Source organism: Barbatula barbatula (genome assembly GCF_947034865.1).
Source record: "Barbatula barbatula genome assembly, chromosome: 9".
Taxonomy (NCBI): domain Eukaryota; kingdom Metazoa; phylum Chordata; class Actinopteri; order Cypriniformes; family Nemacheilidae; genus Barbatula; species Barbatula barbatula.
The window spans coordinates 21690680-21710902 of record NC_136772.1 but is presented as its reverse complement, the minus strand read 5'-3'; the positions used below and the strand labels follow the sequence as shown (position 1 = coordinate 21710902).

At 39.9% G+C, this 20223-nt stretch overlaps 1 protein-coding gene across 1 annotated transcript in view; it reads right to left on the bottom strand.

Annotated features, from left to right (window-relative positions):
- Nucleotides 1-20223, bottom strand: part of pard3bb (par-3 family cell polarity regulator beta b) — a 287217-nt gene that overhangs the window by 61212 nt on the left and 205782 nt on the right. Inside the window, exons 18-19 of the mRNA XM_079465100.1 lie at nucleotides 10025-10132; nucleotides 5933-6208 (exon numbers count right to left, since the gene is read on the bottom strand). Coding sequence (XP_079321226.1) covers nucleotides 5933-6208; nucleotides 10025-10132 — 384 coding nt within the window. The remainder of the gene's footprint in view (nucleotides 1-5932; nucleotides 6209-10024; nucleotides 10133-20223) is intronic.

Genomic DNA, 20223 nt, shown 5'->3' with positions numbered 1-20223 from the left:
TCCTCTTTATCAAACCGATTCTTTACTTTTGTCCTTGCATTTTGGTCCCTAAAGTGTTTCTGGAGACTGCCTCTCTCTCTCTCTCTCTCTCTCTCTCCGTAGGTCTCTAAAGAATCCAGCCGCCCCTGTGCAGATAAGCACACCACCTGTCTCTCTCCCAAAAGCTTTTCTCAGGAGGGAACAATGATTATTTTTTAATTGGAGCGGAGCTGAGCTCTGGAGATTCTGGTTGTTATAGTAACTTTTCGCGTCGAGTGCGGCGGGCATCTTCAGGGCTGAAGGAGCCACTCGCTGCGGTCTCCTCTTCTTGAAAAGCGAGGCCAAAAAGAGCTACCCTACACCCAAAAGCTCTCTTTCCTCACGAGGAGCATCTCAAGAGCCCCCCGCTCTACATTCCACATGTCCTTCACCTTCATGGTTTTCTTCTCTCAACCTCAGATGAAAGGAAGGAGGGAAGGTCTGAGAGGTTGGCATCTAGGTGGTAAGAGCGTGAAGGTTTATGCGGGTGAGAATAGAGTAAGTCGTTTCCTGTCTTGCTGTATAAAAGAAGAAGGGTTGTCTGACATTTTCGGAGCAAATTCTGGTGACCCCACACAGTAACAGAATAAGGTTTTAACTTAAGGATTCACTTCTTAAAGGTGCAGTGTGAATTTTTTTGGAGGATCAATTTACAAAAATGCAATATAATATACATAGCTATGTGTTCAGAGGTGTATAAAGATTTTACACTACGAAGCGCTATGTTTTTATTACCTTAGAAGGAGCTTTTTCTATCTACATACAGCGCGGGTGCCCTTGCAAGGAATTCGCCATGTTGTTTCTACGGTAGCCCTACACGGACAAATTGTTTGCGTTTCGTAAATACGTTTTCTCCTTCTGCAAAAAAGCGAAACAGCACAACATCTTTGTTCTGTGTCAGCCACCGTAGTGCTTCCAAAGGGAGGGGTGGAGTGAGCCGTTGGTTGCAATTCCGCAACCTCACCACTAGATGCTGCATAATTTCATACAATGGAGCTTTAAGAAAAATAACAAACTATTACTCAGAATTATAATTATTCACATGTTTAGCTTTTTGCACTATGTGAGCCAATTTTATAAAGAAGCTATGTGAAATTCTTAAAAAAGCATTTTAGCTATGTGTTTTGCTCCATTAAGCTTTGAACACGAGGACATTTTGTCTTGTAGCTTGCATCATATTTTCAGTGTGAAAGCCCTGCATATTTAATAGACCGGTCTAGCCTACGGCTACAAAAATTATGCTACAAAAACATAACCCATAAATAAGATTACGGGTTCATAAAAAATCATCTGGTGACCTCACAATCCCTGCATAGCAGAAGAGCCTGAATAGTTTGTAGAACTTCTGATTTAAAGCGCTGGTTCAAAACATCTAGCACACCGAGCGTAATTGCTCCGGAAAGATTTGTTGGGAGTAGGCAGTGTTGTGCTCTGGTCTCACCCACAGAGTCGAAATCAATCCACAAGTGAAGTTTGTGCTTTAGGCAATGGCTCTGGAGCAGCCGAGAGGACAAAAGGTGGTAGAAAAACAAGACGATAAAAAATGAAACCTTCTCTAACATCACACACGCGGCCTTTCACACCCACACTACTCTAATGCGGCAGGACTTCCATTTTTATTTATTAAAATGACATGACGGAATAAAAGCTTTTTCTTATATCCGACACAATAATGTATCGTGCTAAAATACTGTGTGTCTTTCACAGAAGATATTTTTTATGATGTCTCCAAGGACCAATGTTGTTTGGCTACCAACATTTTTCAAAATATCTTCTCATTGTGTGTTCTGCAGAAAAAAGAAAGTCATACAGATTTGAAATGAGAGATAATAAGAAAATAAATGCAGATTATTTTCCCAGGTGTGGTTTAGACAAGTCAGGGGCCTCCATTTAAGGTTTTAATCCATTTTACATGTATCTTTTAATTGCAACTGCATCGTAGGGATGCTAAACTGACAGCTCTAATTTCAAGGGTCAGAAAACGGTCATGATAAACCAAATGACGATGGCTTCAGGCGCAAGAAGCCTTGACTAACACTACAAGCTGACAGAAAAAAATAAATGCTACAAAGTGTATAATACGACCCCTTTAACCGATATTTATAAAGTTAAAAAAGAATCCTGTTGCACTTCAGCTCTGACCACACATACCCATAAGCCACTACACATATTGAGAGACAGCGGTGGGCAGCGGACAGCTTGTTAAACTGCCTGTCTAAATAACCAAGCAGTTGTAATGACTCTCACAGGACGCTGTTAAATCAGCCAGCAGCCGTACGGCAGATCGACTCTCCTGTTTAACAAACTCTTCAAACGACACGAGAGCTTCTCACGCTGACACCGCGAGTCACTGATGATGTACTCGCTCGCGACCTCACGACTCACCCATTAGCTGCCTATCAGCGCCAATTCATTGATATAGGACTCGAAATCCTGGGTGAAAAGTTTAAAGCTGAGGGGTAAAGGAGGTTTTTTTTTAGTTGTGAAGACACAATGATGCATGTGACACAATCATAGATATATCCTTAAGGGAGCAGTCACCTTCCAAATGAAACTCTGTCATCATTTATTCACCCTCTTGTCATTTCATTTTGACTTTCTTTCTTCTGCAGAACACCAAAGAAGATATTTTGAATAATGTTGGTAACAGAACAGCACAGCCCCCCATTCACTTCTATACTAACATTCCTTAAAATATCGTCTTTTGTTTTCTGCCGAAGAAAGAAAGGCATGAAATCAAAATCATATTTTTTCTGGGAATATTGTCGTAAGATGTTACATCAATTGTTGTAATAAGTGACTTATCTGGACACTTTTTTTCTTAAATTCATGCAACCTCATAATGTTTAATTACTTTTTTTCCCCCTCAAATATACCTCTCCTCATTTCCGGTCACTAGCAATGATGAGAAGTTAAAAACACTTTCTCATTTCAGAAGCCATTTCACTCGGATATATGTCACTATATGAAAAAAGAAGACCATCGCTACTTCTGTTTCAAAGACACTAATGAGCTGACGTACAGCTGCTATACTTGTTACCATGTAGTAGATAAAGTTCTTTCGTAAGACAAATTTATCTATATACGTATATGACTTCTACAGCGATCACACCCAACGCGGTAAATCGCGCTATTCATGCGTAGTTGGACGCTTGAACATTTTGAGTTTACTTGCTTCATTGGCGCGTGAAATTCACTTCACAACAGACGCGAATTGGCATCATAGGAGGGGCTTCTGCAGGCGGCACCGGTCTTGTCGCAAAATGGCTGACATGGATTTTGTAGCTGCGCTTTATTTGCTTTATGTGCTATGCGCCGTGTCTGATCTTTCGGAGGCGCAGTCCTCCATTGGTTTTACGGATATCTGCCTCCGCTTGCTACGTCATAAACACGCCACTACTAGAGCAAGCTCCTGATTGGTTAACACGCCGCGAATATCCCACAAAGTAAAACAATTTTAACTTCATCAAGCGCCCGAAACTCGCATCGTAATTCGCGCAAATAGTAACGCACAGAATGTCTATCGCGTCTTTGCATTGATTTAACATGTAAATTACTTGCACTTAACGCTTCATTTGCGTCTGGTGTGTACGCACAGTTACAAATCAGGGCCTGCCTGCTCTTAAAGAAGCTCATTGAGGTTCAAATGCGATATCCTCGCAACCAGCCGCGTTCCTCACAAATGACACATTGACTACAGGTCCAAGAAGAGCTAGAAATAAAATACTGCATGTAGTGCTGTGAAACATGGCCTAGTCCTATATCCAAAGGAAATGTTAGATCTGAAAACATCTTGCATTAACACATCCTAAAATACACCAGTGCCATTGTTTTGTCTCAAAATGCACACAAGGGATGTTTTTGTAAACCATGTTTGTGAAAACTGCTTAAAAGTCCTATTTGAACTAAGGCCTAGACCTAATTTGAGATAATCTCTGTGCAGGAAACCACCCCAACAAGTTTGTGTTACTTCCTGATATTGAATAAAACTTTCATAACTAGTCATAAGGGGAGGCAAATAAATGAAATATTAATATAAAAAAAGACGAGTAACAGTATGGATGTGACTAAGCTGATGTGTCCAGCAGTTTGTGTGAAAATCAATGTTAGAGCAATGAAGAGAGAACACACAGTCTCCTCTGGGTGTACAGGTGTCATTCTGTGTCTTCAGGATATGAGAATTACACATGAAACAAGTCAAGACTAAAAGAAAACGGCAACAAAGAATTCACAAAGAACTAATATTAGTTCACTGGTGCGTGTGTGTGTGTGGTATATTTTTAAAGCTATTCACACACAGCTCATCCAATCAGAATTTAGAGTTGTTACTATGTTATTTTTGCTTTGATGTCAGATTTATCTTTCATGAAATATTCATTAAAACAAGATTTATCATTCATTATCGAGGAGATAAATGATCTTTCATTTTTACAAGCTGCAACCTGTAACTTTTTTCTCTATATAGACGTGTATATAAAACACTATTATATTTAACGCTATCGCTGTTAAACATAAAACATACTTTATGTACTTTTTATTTTTGTTCCCAAAAAACTGATCCCACAGCAAAAATTATGAATCATTATTATATAGGATAACTGTTATATATTCCCTTGCGGAATAACTGATTTCTGTTTATTTGTCACCAAAAAAGTATATATATATATATTATTGATTACATGTATTTATATATTCAAGAAACCAAACACAGAACAAATCTTTTTAAAAAACTGCTAGCTTTAACAATTTTATAATATCCAATACACAGCACACACTGCACCAGTTGATCTCTATTATTTGTTTATTATTATTTCGATGCCTTTAATATTGTTAATACATTTAAGAAGGTTAATAACGTAGTAGGAAAAATAACAATGCTAGTCAAAAGTGCCCCAGAACTGTTAATTTATGAGATTCTTTAAAATCTATTTTGTGTTCATAAGAAAACAAAAACATTTATAAAGCTATTTTTCCTACTATGGTGGTCAATAGTGGCCAAGAAATGTTTGGTTACAAGCATTCTTCCAATAATCTTTCTTTGTGTCTGTCAGAACCAATAAATGTATACGGATTTGACATGTATTGGGTGAGTAAATAAAGACAGAATTTTCCTTTTAGGGTGAACTGTTTCTTTAAAGGAACAACCTCACGTTCTTCATCGATCCCACAGCTAAACCTTAAAAATCATTATTATATAAGATTACAGTTTTTTATTCACTTGCTCAACAGCTGATTTCTGTTTATTTGTCACCCAAAAAACGATATATATATATAATTATTTTTTTGATAGGAGCTGTAAGTATTTATTTTACTGCATTTATACGTATAAACCAACAAAATACGATATTATAAGATTCTAATCCTAGTGCCCACGCATACACTTAACTGTCAAAACACCGATTAACACTGCTAAAGTAGATATTGTTATTAAGAATAAACACTGATTAACACTGCTAAAGCAGATATTGAAACACAAGAATATACAAAACAAGAAAAATCTATTTACTGAATGCAGTGCAGGTGTAGACTTAACAAGTTTGTACAGACTAAATAAATACTAAAGAAAAATGTGTTGTGCTGTAAATGCTCACACCTGAGTAAACCTGAAAACAATATACAAGAGGAATGATAGACTGTGAACCGCTTGGAAGTCTTGAAAATAACACACACCCTGAGGTGGGAATGTGACACGAACTGGCCTTTATACTGAATATCAGGTGTTCAGTCATTCAAAAGAAATAAACTACTGTACGGCTATTGAAACTACGCAAATCATTTGACAAAGCAATTTTGAACTGTAATGCAAGACTTGCGACAACTTCGCAGTCATGCATGATTGGAAAAAACTGTTGATCAAAATCAAGCATTCAAGAGTGAACTGGTATAAATCTAAATAACAAACCGGTCCTCTTACTTGTCTGCTGCAGGAGGCGGAGCGTTTCGCTGTTTGTTGACTTTGGCATACAGACCATCCAGAGGGTCCTCTGCGGACGGATCTCTGCTGTGTGACATTGGGGGTCTCTGTGGGGAGGGGCTACGGTTCCCATAGGGAAGCTGGGAAGGTGACCCGCGCCCCCTGAAGGTGTTGATGCGTGCGTAGTTCGGGTCCAGATCATCGTCTTCCACGTCAGGTGCGGAGAAGCGATTTTGAACCTGCCGATCCCTCAGCTCCTGGTGCTTTGCTTCAATTCTGTCACACAGAAAACGTATAGTAAGAAAACTGCTTCTTGGTTTAACGGACAGCATATTGACAGACTATTGAACAGGCATCATTTGGAAGAGAAAGACCAATGGGAAGGCAGCAAACCACGGCAGGCATATCCAAACTTGAGAAACAACCGAAGTAACCTGAACTTGAATAATATTTACATTATCAAGTACATCACCAAAATACAATAAACTGGGAAAGGTCAAGAAACACCGTTCGCACTCGAGTAGCTTATTTTCTCTTTCCTTTTCTGTGTCTCTCAGGAAGCTCAGTCAATAAAGTCTCTCTCTGAACAAATGCCACTCCGGAGCATATGGACGAGAACAGCACGGCTCCGACTCACACTTCGCACACATCCAAGTCCAAATAAGCCTCGGCAAACACCACACAAAATAATGACTGCAAAACATCCCTGCATGTCAGCTAAATATATCCATCGCCCTGTCTGCCGGCAGAATAAACACAACACAAGGAGAGATGCGAGAAATCTCCACAGTGGACCACGACAAGCTGTCAGTCCTAAAGAAAATCAGAGATGGAAAACAGAGACATCTAATGATTAGGTAAAATCATTAAAAGCCATTTTTTCTCATATAAACAATAACAGAACGCTGCTATGCAACAACTGTCAGCAATGGATGTTGTGCAGTTATAGAAATAGAAGCTCTGCCAAGAGGTCATGACAATGGTAGTCAAAAGTGCCCCAGAACTGTTTGCTTTCCGAGATACTTCAAAATGTGTTTTGTGTTCAACGGAACAAAGACACTTATAAAGCAATTTTTCCTACTATGGTAGTCAATGGTGGCCAAGAACTGTTTGGTCCAACTATCTTTCTTTGTGTTCATCTGAAACGGTGTAATAACTTTGGGATTTGGAATTACTTAAGGACGAATAAATGAAGAAAGCATTTTCATTTGTGGGTGAACTGTTCCTTTAGTTTAAAGGGACAACCTCAAGTCCTTCGACTCTGTATAAATGTATTTTGTTCTGTTGAGGAAGGTTTTTGGAAGAACATTGGTAACAGAGATTTATGGGGCACCATTGACACTACCATTGTATTAAAATGTGTCCCAGAACTGTTTGTTGTCCTAAATTCTTCAAAATATCTTATTTTGTGTTTAACAGAACAATATATACTGTAAACATATACACAAAATAATTCTTTCTACTATGGTAGTCAATGGTGCCCCAGAAATCTCAATCGCTAACATTCTTCCAAATATATTTCTGTGTGTTCGACACAACATAAATGATGACAGAATTTTCATTTTTGGGTGAACTATCCCTTGAAGTCAAGAGAAGACAGTCAACTAAGTAGTATAAAACATTAAATGTTATCATTTAGGTAATATTGGTTGTCTTATTATATGGCTACTGCGGTGGTTTCACAGAGGACCATATAACATCCCATAGAAACCGCTGCTAATGAGGCATCTACAGTATGTATAAATACCTATGGTAACAATAACCAAGAGTCGCTTGTTACCATGTTAAAATAGCACAGAACATCAACCTCAGCAGATGTACTACATGCTGGCGAGACGTCTTTGCAATATGCGCGTGTTCATCTGGAAGATGTCACCTCTGTAAAACCTGCAATTCATCACATTCTGTCAAATGTCACCGCTGCAGCCAGCAGATGTTTTAACTACATTCACGATTGGGATTACATGTAAATCTGTTCTTTTTGAGATATCTATCAGATGTCCGTACACAAATGTGATGAGATGAGGCGTCACGCTCGCGGTTACAGGAAGAAGACCTCCTTTGAGCGCTGCTTCCTCCTGATGTTTGTTTCTAACGTTCGTCACTTCAGCCTTGTGCTCGCACAGAAGATCCGGGACGGACTCCCAGCAAAACTGCTTTATCTCTTCAGTTTAAAGCGGCACATGAGTTGAACTGAATCAAATCGAGTTATGTGAGAAGGATGTGGTACATCGGAGATGAAGTTAAAATAGTGTAGGGCTCCGTCGCATCAAAGGCTAATGAGTTTGTGGTTCTGTTGCCAGCGTAGGTAGCATTTTATTGCCTTGTAGGCACGCTCCTGACGTGAAGCCTGTTATAAGTAGGAATGTAGGTGGAGTAATTATACTTCCGTCTAACCGTATGTGTCCACTCGAGCAAACAAACCTGCTCAACACCGCCTGAAAGGTACAACTGTATGGTTGTCTTTGGCTCAGTCATATTTAAAATGTGCAAGCAGCATTTGATGTATTAGTTTAATATTCTAAAGTGTGTCACCATGGAGATATTTTCATATTTCCTCAGCCTTGTGTCATTACAAAGCTGTAGGACTTGCTGTCTTCTGCAGAACACAAAAGAGGATTTTTTGACAAACGGTGGTAAAAACAACATTGGAACCCACTGACCAATTGTGAGTAAATAAAACATACATTTCTCCAAATATCCAGTTTGTGTTCCACATACAAAGAGTCATTTACAGAATCGGCTTATTCTAAAATGCTTACGACAGACATCAGACTTTACCTCGCAATGATCGCTGCTACCCAGATTAGGTTTTGTTGCACAAAGTTTAAGATTCTTAACACTCTAAAGTTATTCCCTGTCAATCCCACAATGTGAACTCGCTGCTCAACATCAACAGAAATTAAACTGAAAACGTGGCAACTTCGTGCCATTGGGTATGGTTGGGTATCTACTTTCTAAGACAGCTCTGAATGTCATCAACGTGAAGAAAGCAATCGCAAAATGCACTGCCAAGCAGTGTTGGGTAAGGTGCTGTGAAAACTAATTCATTACTAGTTACAAATATTACTAGTTACATATTCTGCACAATATTCAGATTTTTGTACAAATTACTCTGTCCAAAAAGTATTTAATTGCCTATTACTAATTACTTTCTATATCCTACGTCAACCTGGAGTATAATTGATTCGGGGATAGACATGAAACGGCTTATTTAATTAATTCAAATAAATAATAAATAACTACATCAAAAATTCGTATTTTCCGACAAAAGCATACAAATGTGAGATGGATGCATTTCAAAGTTAGACTTAAAATTTTGATGTCGTTTTCATTTTTGAATATATTACACAGTATTTAGTTCAATTACATCAGAAGTAACTGTACTTCAATTACAGACACAATATGAGTAATCCCTTACTTTACTTTTAAGGGAAAAGTAACTAAATTACACTAACTAATTACTTCGTAACTCGTTACGCCTAACACTGCTGCCTAGAGTCCAGTTAACTTGCCTAAAAACGCCCTTCAGCGTGACGTATGCAAGATAAAGCACTAGCCTCGAGTACTTAAACGGCCATCACGATACAAATAGTAAAGCTGTACAATATGTCTCAATGCAACTTTCATGAAGTGAAGTCTTTTCGCTGCAAAAACTTGTCTTTGACGACTTTAAACAACAACAGAATGGTGGTTGCTAAGGGTGCGTTTATGCCAGAATGTTATCCGTGCAGACGGCAGGAAATGGAAGTTGCGATGGGATTTTCTTCAGACTTGCGATGTGTAACTGAGTGTAAAGGCTTCTGGAACAAGCTAAATATAGGGTGGGGCTTAATTTTGACCTTTGGAATTGACTGGAATGTTGACCACTGGACAGTCAATATAATCCTGCCGCCAGGCCGAGACAAACGTCATGAAGCGAACACAAGAATTAAAGAAAAAGACTGGCCCACACATATAAATCATTATTAATAAACACTGCAAAATTCTGTAAAACAAAAAAATATTGATGTCATGGTGACTTAACAGCAGTGCAGCTCTCCGGGTCTCTGAATTGGGATGTAATGAGATGTTTTGAGTAGTCAATCTCACCTTTCCCTCTCCTCCTTCATCCTCTCCAGCTCGTCCTCGCTCAGAATTTCCGACGTCTGCTTCTGTGCATTCATTTTCATGCTCTTTTCTTCTTTTTTCTTCCCAAATCTGAGGGACAGAGAGAATAAGTATAAGTGAGAAATAGGTGGGTTTCGCAGAGAGAAACATCAGTGAGTGATCACTGTGTGCAAATGACGTTTATCTATGAAAACAGACTGTGACTATCTAGACCGTGTGTGTGTGTGTGTGTTTGTAGGCTATAGTCTGGGGAGTTCCTAAATCACTGTAGGGGCCAGAGCATGTCAGTAGAGATCTTCTGTTAACATGCATCATTTCTGCACCAATGACTGAGTCCTGCACCCCGCTCCATTTTCTGCACTCACACAAGGTCATTCCTCATGTGTGCCTGTATATGAAAGCCACAGCCGCCCAGCCGAGCGCCATGGCATTGTGCTTCAACGCACTGTATCAATGTCAGAGGCTGCGGCCCCCTGCTACACACTCACAAACACACACCGGGTTACGTCTCAAACCAAACACACACTGGTGAACTCACTTGCGGTGCACAGATACACATTCCACATGCATGGATGTGACACGCAGTATGTTAGTTACAGCCAATTAGGGAAACAATGAATAAAAAACATATAAACAGCATTAGGGCTGAATGAATTGGAATTTAACCCAAACACAAAAAGACGGCGTTCATATGTCGGTCTTTCCAGAAGGCACAGAGTGAATCTAAACTTAAGTGGCAGGAAAAGCGGAGGTGATTCACACCTGTCTGCACCTCGGCCATGCACACCTTTTCCTAACGCACGGATCTATCCATAACACCTCCCCTCTTTCATCCCACCCTGATACTCGGCGCTCAACAGGGCGGATGATTCACCGCGCGCCAGTGCCTCAGTCTTTCCTCTTGTTTTCAAACAGAGTCCAACCAACAAACGCTCCTGCCAAGTCACTGACTGCCACTGCCACCAGAAAACGACAACAAACCCAGAAAAGTGTTACAATATCTGCATGAGTTTAGTTGACAAGCGCTTGAATGTTTACAATCTCAAATCTGCAGGATGCAGTATAAACCTGAAAATAGCTGTTGAAGAGAGAAAATGTAATGGCCAGTCCTTTAGGTTTCTGTAATATTGAGCTGTTTCTGAACGATCTAAAGTTGCAACAACAAAGAAAATTCAGGTAACTGGTTGGTACATTTTATTAATCTACATTTGAGTTAATGTTGACCAAACAATGAAGCAAACACATGTCATGTTTAGTCAGTTCCATAGAGTTGACCATTGAACTGCTATTTACTCAGACAAAACTAAAAAGACAAAAAACGGCACCAAGGAATTCGGTTGTTAAGTGGTGATGTAAGGAAAACTTTTTCCGGGTCCAAGCATCTATTTATTTCAAGCGGGGCTACAGCTTAAACAGCTGTTTATGAGCACTGTTTACTCACATCGCATATTTAAGCGAAACACGTGTTAACGCAAAGTATACACTCCAGTCACAAGGCTCACAGAATCCTTGAATAAACCTTGAAAAGTAAACGCTGACTGGCCATGTGGGATTTTGTTATGAAGATAAAGGTTAGGATTGCGGTTTATACCCATAAAGGTTTACACCCTCAACGCTATGAGCGTATATTAGCAATTTTGTTGTTAGTATCTAATTGAGCGTTTGGACCTGGAAACATGACCTTCCATATATAGTGGTGACGTCAGACTTAACAAGCGGATATGTGAGTGTTTCAGAATATAGCTAATGTAATGTAATGTTAGGACAGTCTCCTCAATAGAGTTCAAAAGTTTTTTTTAGAGTTTACATGTGTACATATTTTCTGTATCCTCTGTTTGTGTCTTAAATAAATGTAGACTGCCATTAAAACGGCATGCTAAAACAAGGTTGATGGTGGACCTTTGTAAAGTATTGTATACATTTTACTGGTAACAAACAAACATCATGTGGCCCAAACTTAACCTCCGATAGACCTCCGCAAAGAATCAAAAACTTAAGTACAATTACAATTAATATGCAAGAAACATATATATATATATATAAAAATAAATATAAAATAATTTGTAATATTATAAGTGTATGCGTCCAATGAAATTAAATTACTTCTGGAAATCTTAACAAATAAAGCAAATTTTATTATGATTTGTTGTTTATTATGATTTGTTGTTATGTTCAAAAATATTTAATACCTATTTTATACAAATGTATTATATTAAAGTATCATTAATATGAGAAAATCCGTTCTGAGATGTTTGATTCGTAAAGTGGCACTGCATTCTGACTTATGTGAAACGTGTTGGCTTTACATCGTCAACTTGTCAAAAACCAGTTGGACGTATGACGTAGTATTTCTGTGCTCGATACACTCCCCCAGCGTCCGTATAGGTTTCGGAAGGGTTTTTTTTGGACAATATCCAAAATATTTCACCTCATTGGACAATATCCTGGAAAACCACGCGACACGCCCACGCGTCAACCAAGGAGAGCGGAAGAAAAAGCATGTGCACAAGTGACGTTCCCGAAGTTCAGCTTTGTTTTTTGTTCGCTGCATTTGGGTGATGAATGTTATATAACGGTGGTTATAACGCTGGATTCGGAGATCGTTTGAAACTGATAGATGGAGAGGCAGGTCCCAGCGCTAAAAGATTCTGGACATATACCGTATGCGCTAAGTGTCTGTGTTTAGTTGCGGCTCACCCCTGCATGCGTCGTATGCTTTCGGAAATAATCGTACTGCTGTATCTGTCTTTTATAAATGCGATTAAACTAAGCACTGATATTTGAAGGGTACGATACTATTCTGTAAGGACTCAAGATTAACATGAGATATGCTGAAACTGTGTTACGGCCACTTTAAACTCACATAATACAAAAACAAGTATTTTGATATATTTTGATTTGGACGTGACATAAATAATCACTTGTGAGTCAGTCCGTCAGAGTTACCGGACTGACTCGAACAATAACTGAATACGTTTTTGAATGATTCATTGAAAATAACCAGCATAGAAGAGTTATTTGTTTGTGATTTGGACTGTACTGTTTACAACGTGTATGTTTGTTTTCCAAGACAATGCAATTGAAAGATGCGTCATCTACTTATTGTTTTGTATTGCAGTATTTTACTGAACCCAGTCTTCATCACCGCAATAATTTCACACAGAAATCTGCCAAAAAAAGAGGACCAGGCATTTACAGTGATATTGTAACCCGTCATAAGTCGCATGGGTATATTTGTAACAATAGCCAACAATACATTGCATGGGTCACAATTGCAGATTTTTCTTTTATGTCAAAAATCATTGGGATATTAGGTAAAGATCATGTTCCATGAAGATATTATGTACATTTCTAACCTAACTAAAATTGGCAGGAGACACGCACAGGTATATTTGTAAAAAAAACTGTCCTATCCTAACGCACCATACATCAATGGAAAGCTTCTTTATTCAGCGTTCAAATGAAGTATAAATCTCAATTCGAGACACTGACCCAAAAGACAGTTCAATTTGATATATTTTATGGAACCAATTCTCAATTTAAGCTGTATTTCTGTTCCAAACACTGTAGGTGCAAGAGTGCATTATGCTAAACGGCACAGATGAGTAAGGACAAGCTATCCCACGTATCCCGCCACACACACCCTCTCTCCCGTAAGTCCTCTGGCTGTGTATTTGTGTGTGGATGCAGCACTCTCATAACTTAATAACTGTATTTATCTTATTAGACTGCAGCTATTTAATGTTTGTGCTTCCCGCACATCCATTCTGCTGCCTCATTAAGATCAGGCCCTGTGAGACCTGAACACTCACAGTCACAGTCACATTAACACGTAACATGCTGCTAATGCATTCTGACACAACATATATCAATACACTGCCTGTTAATAATTCATGACAACACAAAACCAGTGCGGGCAAACGCAGTGAAATACATGTGATGAAAACGAAGGATCTGGCTTAGCTGGACACATCGATGTAAGGGTTATTGAACGCCGGGTCCTGAGGTACATGCATCCCGTAGAGTTAAAAACAAACACTATTTGAAAACTTAAGACTTTGAGAAGCTTGTGTTTAGGGGTGTTTGATTACGGTTAGAAAGTCCATAGATAATACAAAATAACAAACAAGATACGCCATTGCCATTGTTACGAATAGGGAGGGACTGCAACGCGTTTTAGCAAAGGAAGTCCCGCCTCGCAGTAAAAGGACCAATCATCAATCAACAAAGCCTGACGATTCTCTGGGGCGTGGCTCTGCACAGATGCTTGTGAGGCGCTTGCAAACCTGTGCGCATGCGCGGTAGCTGAAGCGAACTTGAAAATGGGCTTTTAGCGCAATTTAAGCATAGCAAAGAAAAGTCATCGTACAGTTTTAATCATTTAAACCAAATGTTATTATTTCAGAAAGACTGTGGACTTCCTGCGACTGAACAGCTGCTCAGATGGGTAGCAAACATGGCCGCCGAGTAGCACGACCCCCCCCAAAAGGACTTTTTCGAGACCATTGATTCTTGTATTGTTGTTTACGAATCCCTACGACACTACGTCAAACACACTAATCCGAAACAAGGCCCATGTTGGGAGGGAAGTGCCAGCCAATCAGAATGTAGCTTTTCATTAACAGAAAGCTTTTGCATCTAAAGGTCAAAGTGTGTGCTGATCCTAAATGCATGGCGATTTTCGCAACCGGACGTCGATCCGCCAGAGACAGGCGTGCACGTGTGAACACGATATCTCTGTCTCAGCTATAGGGCAGAACGGCCGCTATCAAAGAGGAAGCCCAGCTGAGCCAAAAGCGGCACATGGATAAATAAAGGCAATAATTAGGCTGTCATAGGAGAGACCCGGGCGCACTAGCTTCAGCTGTTCAGAGACACTTCAAACACAGGCTGTCACTTAACCACGCTCTTTACTTCGGGGGGAGTGGTCACGGTACAAGGAATAGACAAATGTGTTAACCCTCACACGGTCATGGTGGCAAAGATGGCAAATTTCGACAACCTAATTTGTTTCCAAACGCTGGTAAACAAACAAACATGGCACGTTTGCAAAATGAACGTTTCGATGAAGCATCACTGTAAATATTATCTCAGAAATCTGCAAGGAATCAAGCACTGTTAAAAGGGATTCAGTAGATTTATATTTGATCGGAATTACATGTTAAATTGTTAAGCGGGGAAAGCCGAGGGCTGCTGATTGTTCCACCGTGTTAAAATCATCACGCGACAGGGGGTGGAGACACGCTGAGAAGCCAAACTGTGGTGATCATTACCAAGAAATACATCACGGCTCTGTTTCTCGGTACCAAACATTAATTTCCTACACGTTTAATTAAACTACCTGCTCTTATAGTTAAAGTCTAATGTCTTTCTCTCACATTTGCCCAGTATTTCACTCCTCTTCTCATTTTCACTGCTTTGCTTGGCCTCTCTCGTCTCTCTCTTTCTCCAAGTGCTGTAGGCAAATCCATATCCTCTCAGGGTAACTTCTCCCCGAGGGGAAAGACTCGCTCCAAAGTTTAATCTGTACTTCTGAAGAGATGTGATGAGTGGAAAAGGTACTTCAACAACTTCTCTCACTCCGACGGGCGTGAAAGCAAATGCACATTCGTACACATACAGCAAAGTTTATGTTAAGACATTCAGCGTTTCAGCTGGATTAAGGGGTTAAGTACTGTAAAAAAACAATTGTAAATAAAAAGTGAGGATATATTTAATTCAGAACATACGTTTGCTTCAATGCACTCAAGTTACAATAGACTCAAAGTTTGTGCGTTCTGTTATGACCGAATGACTCAAAAATTCATTTCCAAAGAAAACAAGAACATCAGATACAACAATAGTTTAGTTAAAATGTGCTTCTTATTTGTTCTAACAATAGTGCAGAATCCCAAATATTTCTTATTTATATAAGGCCTACAATGTTTCTTCAGAATTTCAAACCCTTTAAACAAACCATAAACTTTGTTTGCTTTTAGGTTTGGATTTGATTTCGAATCCCTGATTTCCTTGTAGATTTATACATTTGGACCCCACTGTGTACCACAAAAATATCCACAGAAAAATCATATAAACACACACGTGCGCACACACACACACAGAGACTCAATGTGCTGATAAAAGAGGACCCACGGGGCCCGACTGTGTGTGATCTGAATATGATGGTATGTGGGGTGAGAGGCAGTTCACATCCATCCAAGGAAGAGAGACAAAGACGGCAAGAGAAACATGAAGAAGCTGAAAATGCTTCAGGGTAAAACTCGACAGGCCACTTTCCCAGACACCGATTAAACCCAGAACTACAGTGAAAAGAATAATCACTGTTGAAAATGTTTCAGTGTAATCCAAGATCAGGTTGAGAACAAATAACAGGGTGAAGTCTAAGAGCGAGACGGAAATGTTCCTCTATAAATGATTCTGTCATCATTTACAACATTACTGCCTTTACGATGCTCTTTCTTACAATAAACACAAAAAGAGATGCTCTGAAGAATGTTCACACTGCTCCTTTACACAAAGCATATACAAAACAACACAAAAGACTCAACTTAAATTGTTAAATGCATCTAAGGTACAAATATTATAAAAAAGTTAACTTGCTTCTTCACACAAATGCACAGCAAAATTCATTCGAGCAGCATTTTGATGCGCTCAAGTGTTCATAAACAGGGTTCATATAAACCAAAGCAAAAACTAATGATCCATCCATCCATTTTCTACCGCTTATCCGGGGCCGGGTCGCGGGGGCAGCAGTCTAAGCAGAGATGCCCAGACATCCCTCACCCTAGACACTTCCTCCAGGTCTTCCGGGGGGACACAGAGGCGTTCCCAGGCCAGCCGGGAGACATAGTCCCACCAGCGTGTCCTAGGTCTTCCCCGGGGTCTCCTCCTGGTCGGACGTCCCAGAGCACCTTCCGGGGAAGGCGTCCAGTAGGCATCCGTAGATGCCCAAGCCAACTCAGCTGACCCCTCTCGATGTGGAGGAGCAGCGGCTCTACTCCGAGCTCCTCCCGGGTGACCGAGCTTCTCACCCTCTCTCTAAGGGATCGCCCAGCCACCCTGCGGAGGAAGCTCATTTCAGCCGCCTGTATCCGGGATCTTGTCCTTTCGGTCATGACCCAAAGCTCATGACCATAGGTGAGAGTCGGAACGTAGATTGACCGGTAAATTGAGAGCTTCTGCAGTAATGCGGTCGATGTACCGGTCCGTTGTGGTGAAGAAAGAGCTGAGCCGCAAGGCAAAGCTCTCAATTTACCGGTCAAAAACTAATGATGTGAATGGTATAAAATGTGTTTAACAAAAATAAATATTTGTAACACAGTTCAATAAAAGGAAGGAAGGAGGCGGGAACCGGCGAACCTTTAATGAATAAATAAAGACGTAAGGGACTGCCGGCGACACACACAAACCACACCTAAAATCCAGGCCTGGTCCTCTCTCACTGACGGTCCGGTCGCTCTTCCTCTTATGCTCCCAATCTCTTCCGCATCCCGGCTCTCGTCCCGCCACCTCACTACAAATATTCATAATAAAAACTGCACAAAACCATACGTCTTTATTGACAACTATCTAAAGTCAGAAAACCAGCACTCATTCTTTGATCAGATATTCAGGTGAAAAGGCTTATGGGTATTCCTCTTCGAATTTTTATACTTATAAATGTAAGATTTTGCATGTTTAGGTGTATGGATTTTGTAGGTTAACAAGTTCAATGGATCAAGATTCTTATAGCTTATGGGTCCAAAACGCTAAAGTTTAAAAGAGCCGTGTGGAGATTTTAGCGGCATCTAATAGTGAAGTTGTGAATTGCAAACAATGGCTCACTCCACACCTCCCTTTTGAAGCACTACGGCTAACACAGGACTAAGATGTCATCACGTTTCGTCATCAAGTGAAAACTTGTCAGACAAATGAAAATAAATGTAATAAGTAATAACCCTCTCTCTTCTCTCAACAGGTAGTGGTCTAGCTTTTGTTGAAACTAATAACTTTGTATTAGCACATATTGTACTATTGCTCTTTGTATGACATTTTGCTCCCTGAACTCTTTGTAAGTCACTTTGCATAACATTTAGTCGCATAAAAGCGACTAAATGTAAATGTTTTCTCCCCTTTGCCGAAGGAGATAACATGTTTAGGAAACGCGCTCCGTAGAGCAGTTTGTCCATTTAGGGCTACTGTAGAAACAACATGGACAATTCCATGCAAGGGTACCCGCTGTTAGGGTGTAGATAGAATAAAGCTCATTCAAAGCTAATAAAAGCAAAACGCTTCAGGTCTGTATACACCTCGGAAGATATAGTAATGTTTATAACATTGCATTTCTCCTCTTCCAATCCAAGAAAGTAAAACAATTTTTAAGTGATACTAATATAACAGAAGTGTCAGTTTTGGGTGAACTACTCCTTTAATACAGAGATTGTTTTGATTCCTCGCGAGTGATGGTGAACAGAAGCTGTTTTTCAAGACACCTGCAGACCAGAGCAAAGCCATCTCCACTTTAATTATCTCTCCCTACTTCTGTTCCATATTCATTACGCTCTATTCCACCGAGACCCACACACACACACACACACACACACACACACACACACATAAACAAACATGGGCAAAGAAGTCTAAAGACGCTACGAAATTAATAAGACACATTTATAATAATTGGTGAAATCACAACTTTAATTCATTTCTATCTCTCTTTTTTGTTTTCCTGTCCGTTTTGTTGGCACTGCCGTCATATTACAGCTGGATTCAAAAGCCAAATAAGATTAGCTCCGGCTGAGGTGATGTCACCATTCTGACCTTTCCGACTGTCTGGCGTTCCCAACAGGGCACCGCTGAAATAATGAGACTCCGTTACCATAGCAGCTTAATAGGTGCCAGTTGTAGAAACTGAATGAGCCAATCAGAGCAGAGCAATGCTAAGTACCATCTAGCTGGCCTGAAAAATATCCACTTTAGCCAACGGACATTCCTGACGCGTCAAGCTGCTAATGCTCGAAAAGTGGGTGTTAGGCTATTAAGAAACCGGTCTTAACCAGAGGAAGGCTCGGGTGAAAGACAAAAAACACATTATACGTATCAATACAATGGATAAATGATAAGGAGTCGTTGAAGGAGACCCAGCGTTCTGATTGGCAGCCGTGTTTCTGAAGAAGACTGGGTTGTTCAAACGGCCAATTAGCAGCTGATTCTGATGAATTCATTAGCATGTTCTCAGGTAATTAGAGGAAGCGGTTGAGGGAATACTAAATATTCAACAGGAGAGCAGACACAGCGACACACAGCTCGCCGTGTTCCTCTGTAGAGTCTCATTAGCATAAACACACACACACTCAAGAGCCCATCTGCACTGCTGAGAGACTATTTCATACGCAGATATCAAAACTCACACCTCCAAAATAGCCTTTCCATTACAAGAGGAAAGAAACAGGTAAACAGAAATTAGCATATATAAAACATTCTTTGACGTTCGTCACCCAAAAATGAGAATTCTGTCAATATTTACTCGTTCTCTTGTCGATTTAAACCAGGATGACTTTCTTCTACAAAACACTAATTTAAGATATTTTGGTAATGCTCTTTGACTTTTGTGTTCATACAATAGAAGCGAATGGGTACCGCTGTTGTTCGGTTACCAGCATTCTTCAAAATATGTTAATATGATAAGTAAGAAAGTCATACAGGTTTGAAATGACAAGAGGGTGAGTACATTACGACAGAATTTTCAATCTGGGTGAACAATCACTTTAAATACGTTTCTTTAAAGGGGTCATATGACACGGCTAAAACGAATATAATTGTTTGTTTTAGATGTAAGTCAATGTGTAAACTCAATTTAAGGTTGTAAAAACGCTGTATTTTCTACATACCGTGTATGTTTGTATCTCCTCTTTGCTCCGCCTCTTTTAAACGTGCAGATTTTTTACAAAGCTCATCGCTCTGAAAAGCGAGGTGTGCTATGATTGGCCAGTTAACCAGTGCGTAGGGATTGGTCGAATACTGCAGTCGTGTGACAGAAATGTACCGCCTCTTACCATATTTGGAACATCAGGTTCCAAAGCAATTGTACTGACAGGTACGCCCACCTTACTTGCGTTTGCAATTGGGACGGCCTTAGTCAAGTCATACCACGAACTGACGTAGATTTGTGGGGGTGTGGTTACACGAGGCGTTTCAGGCAG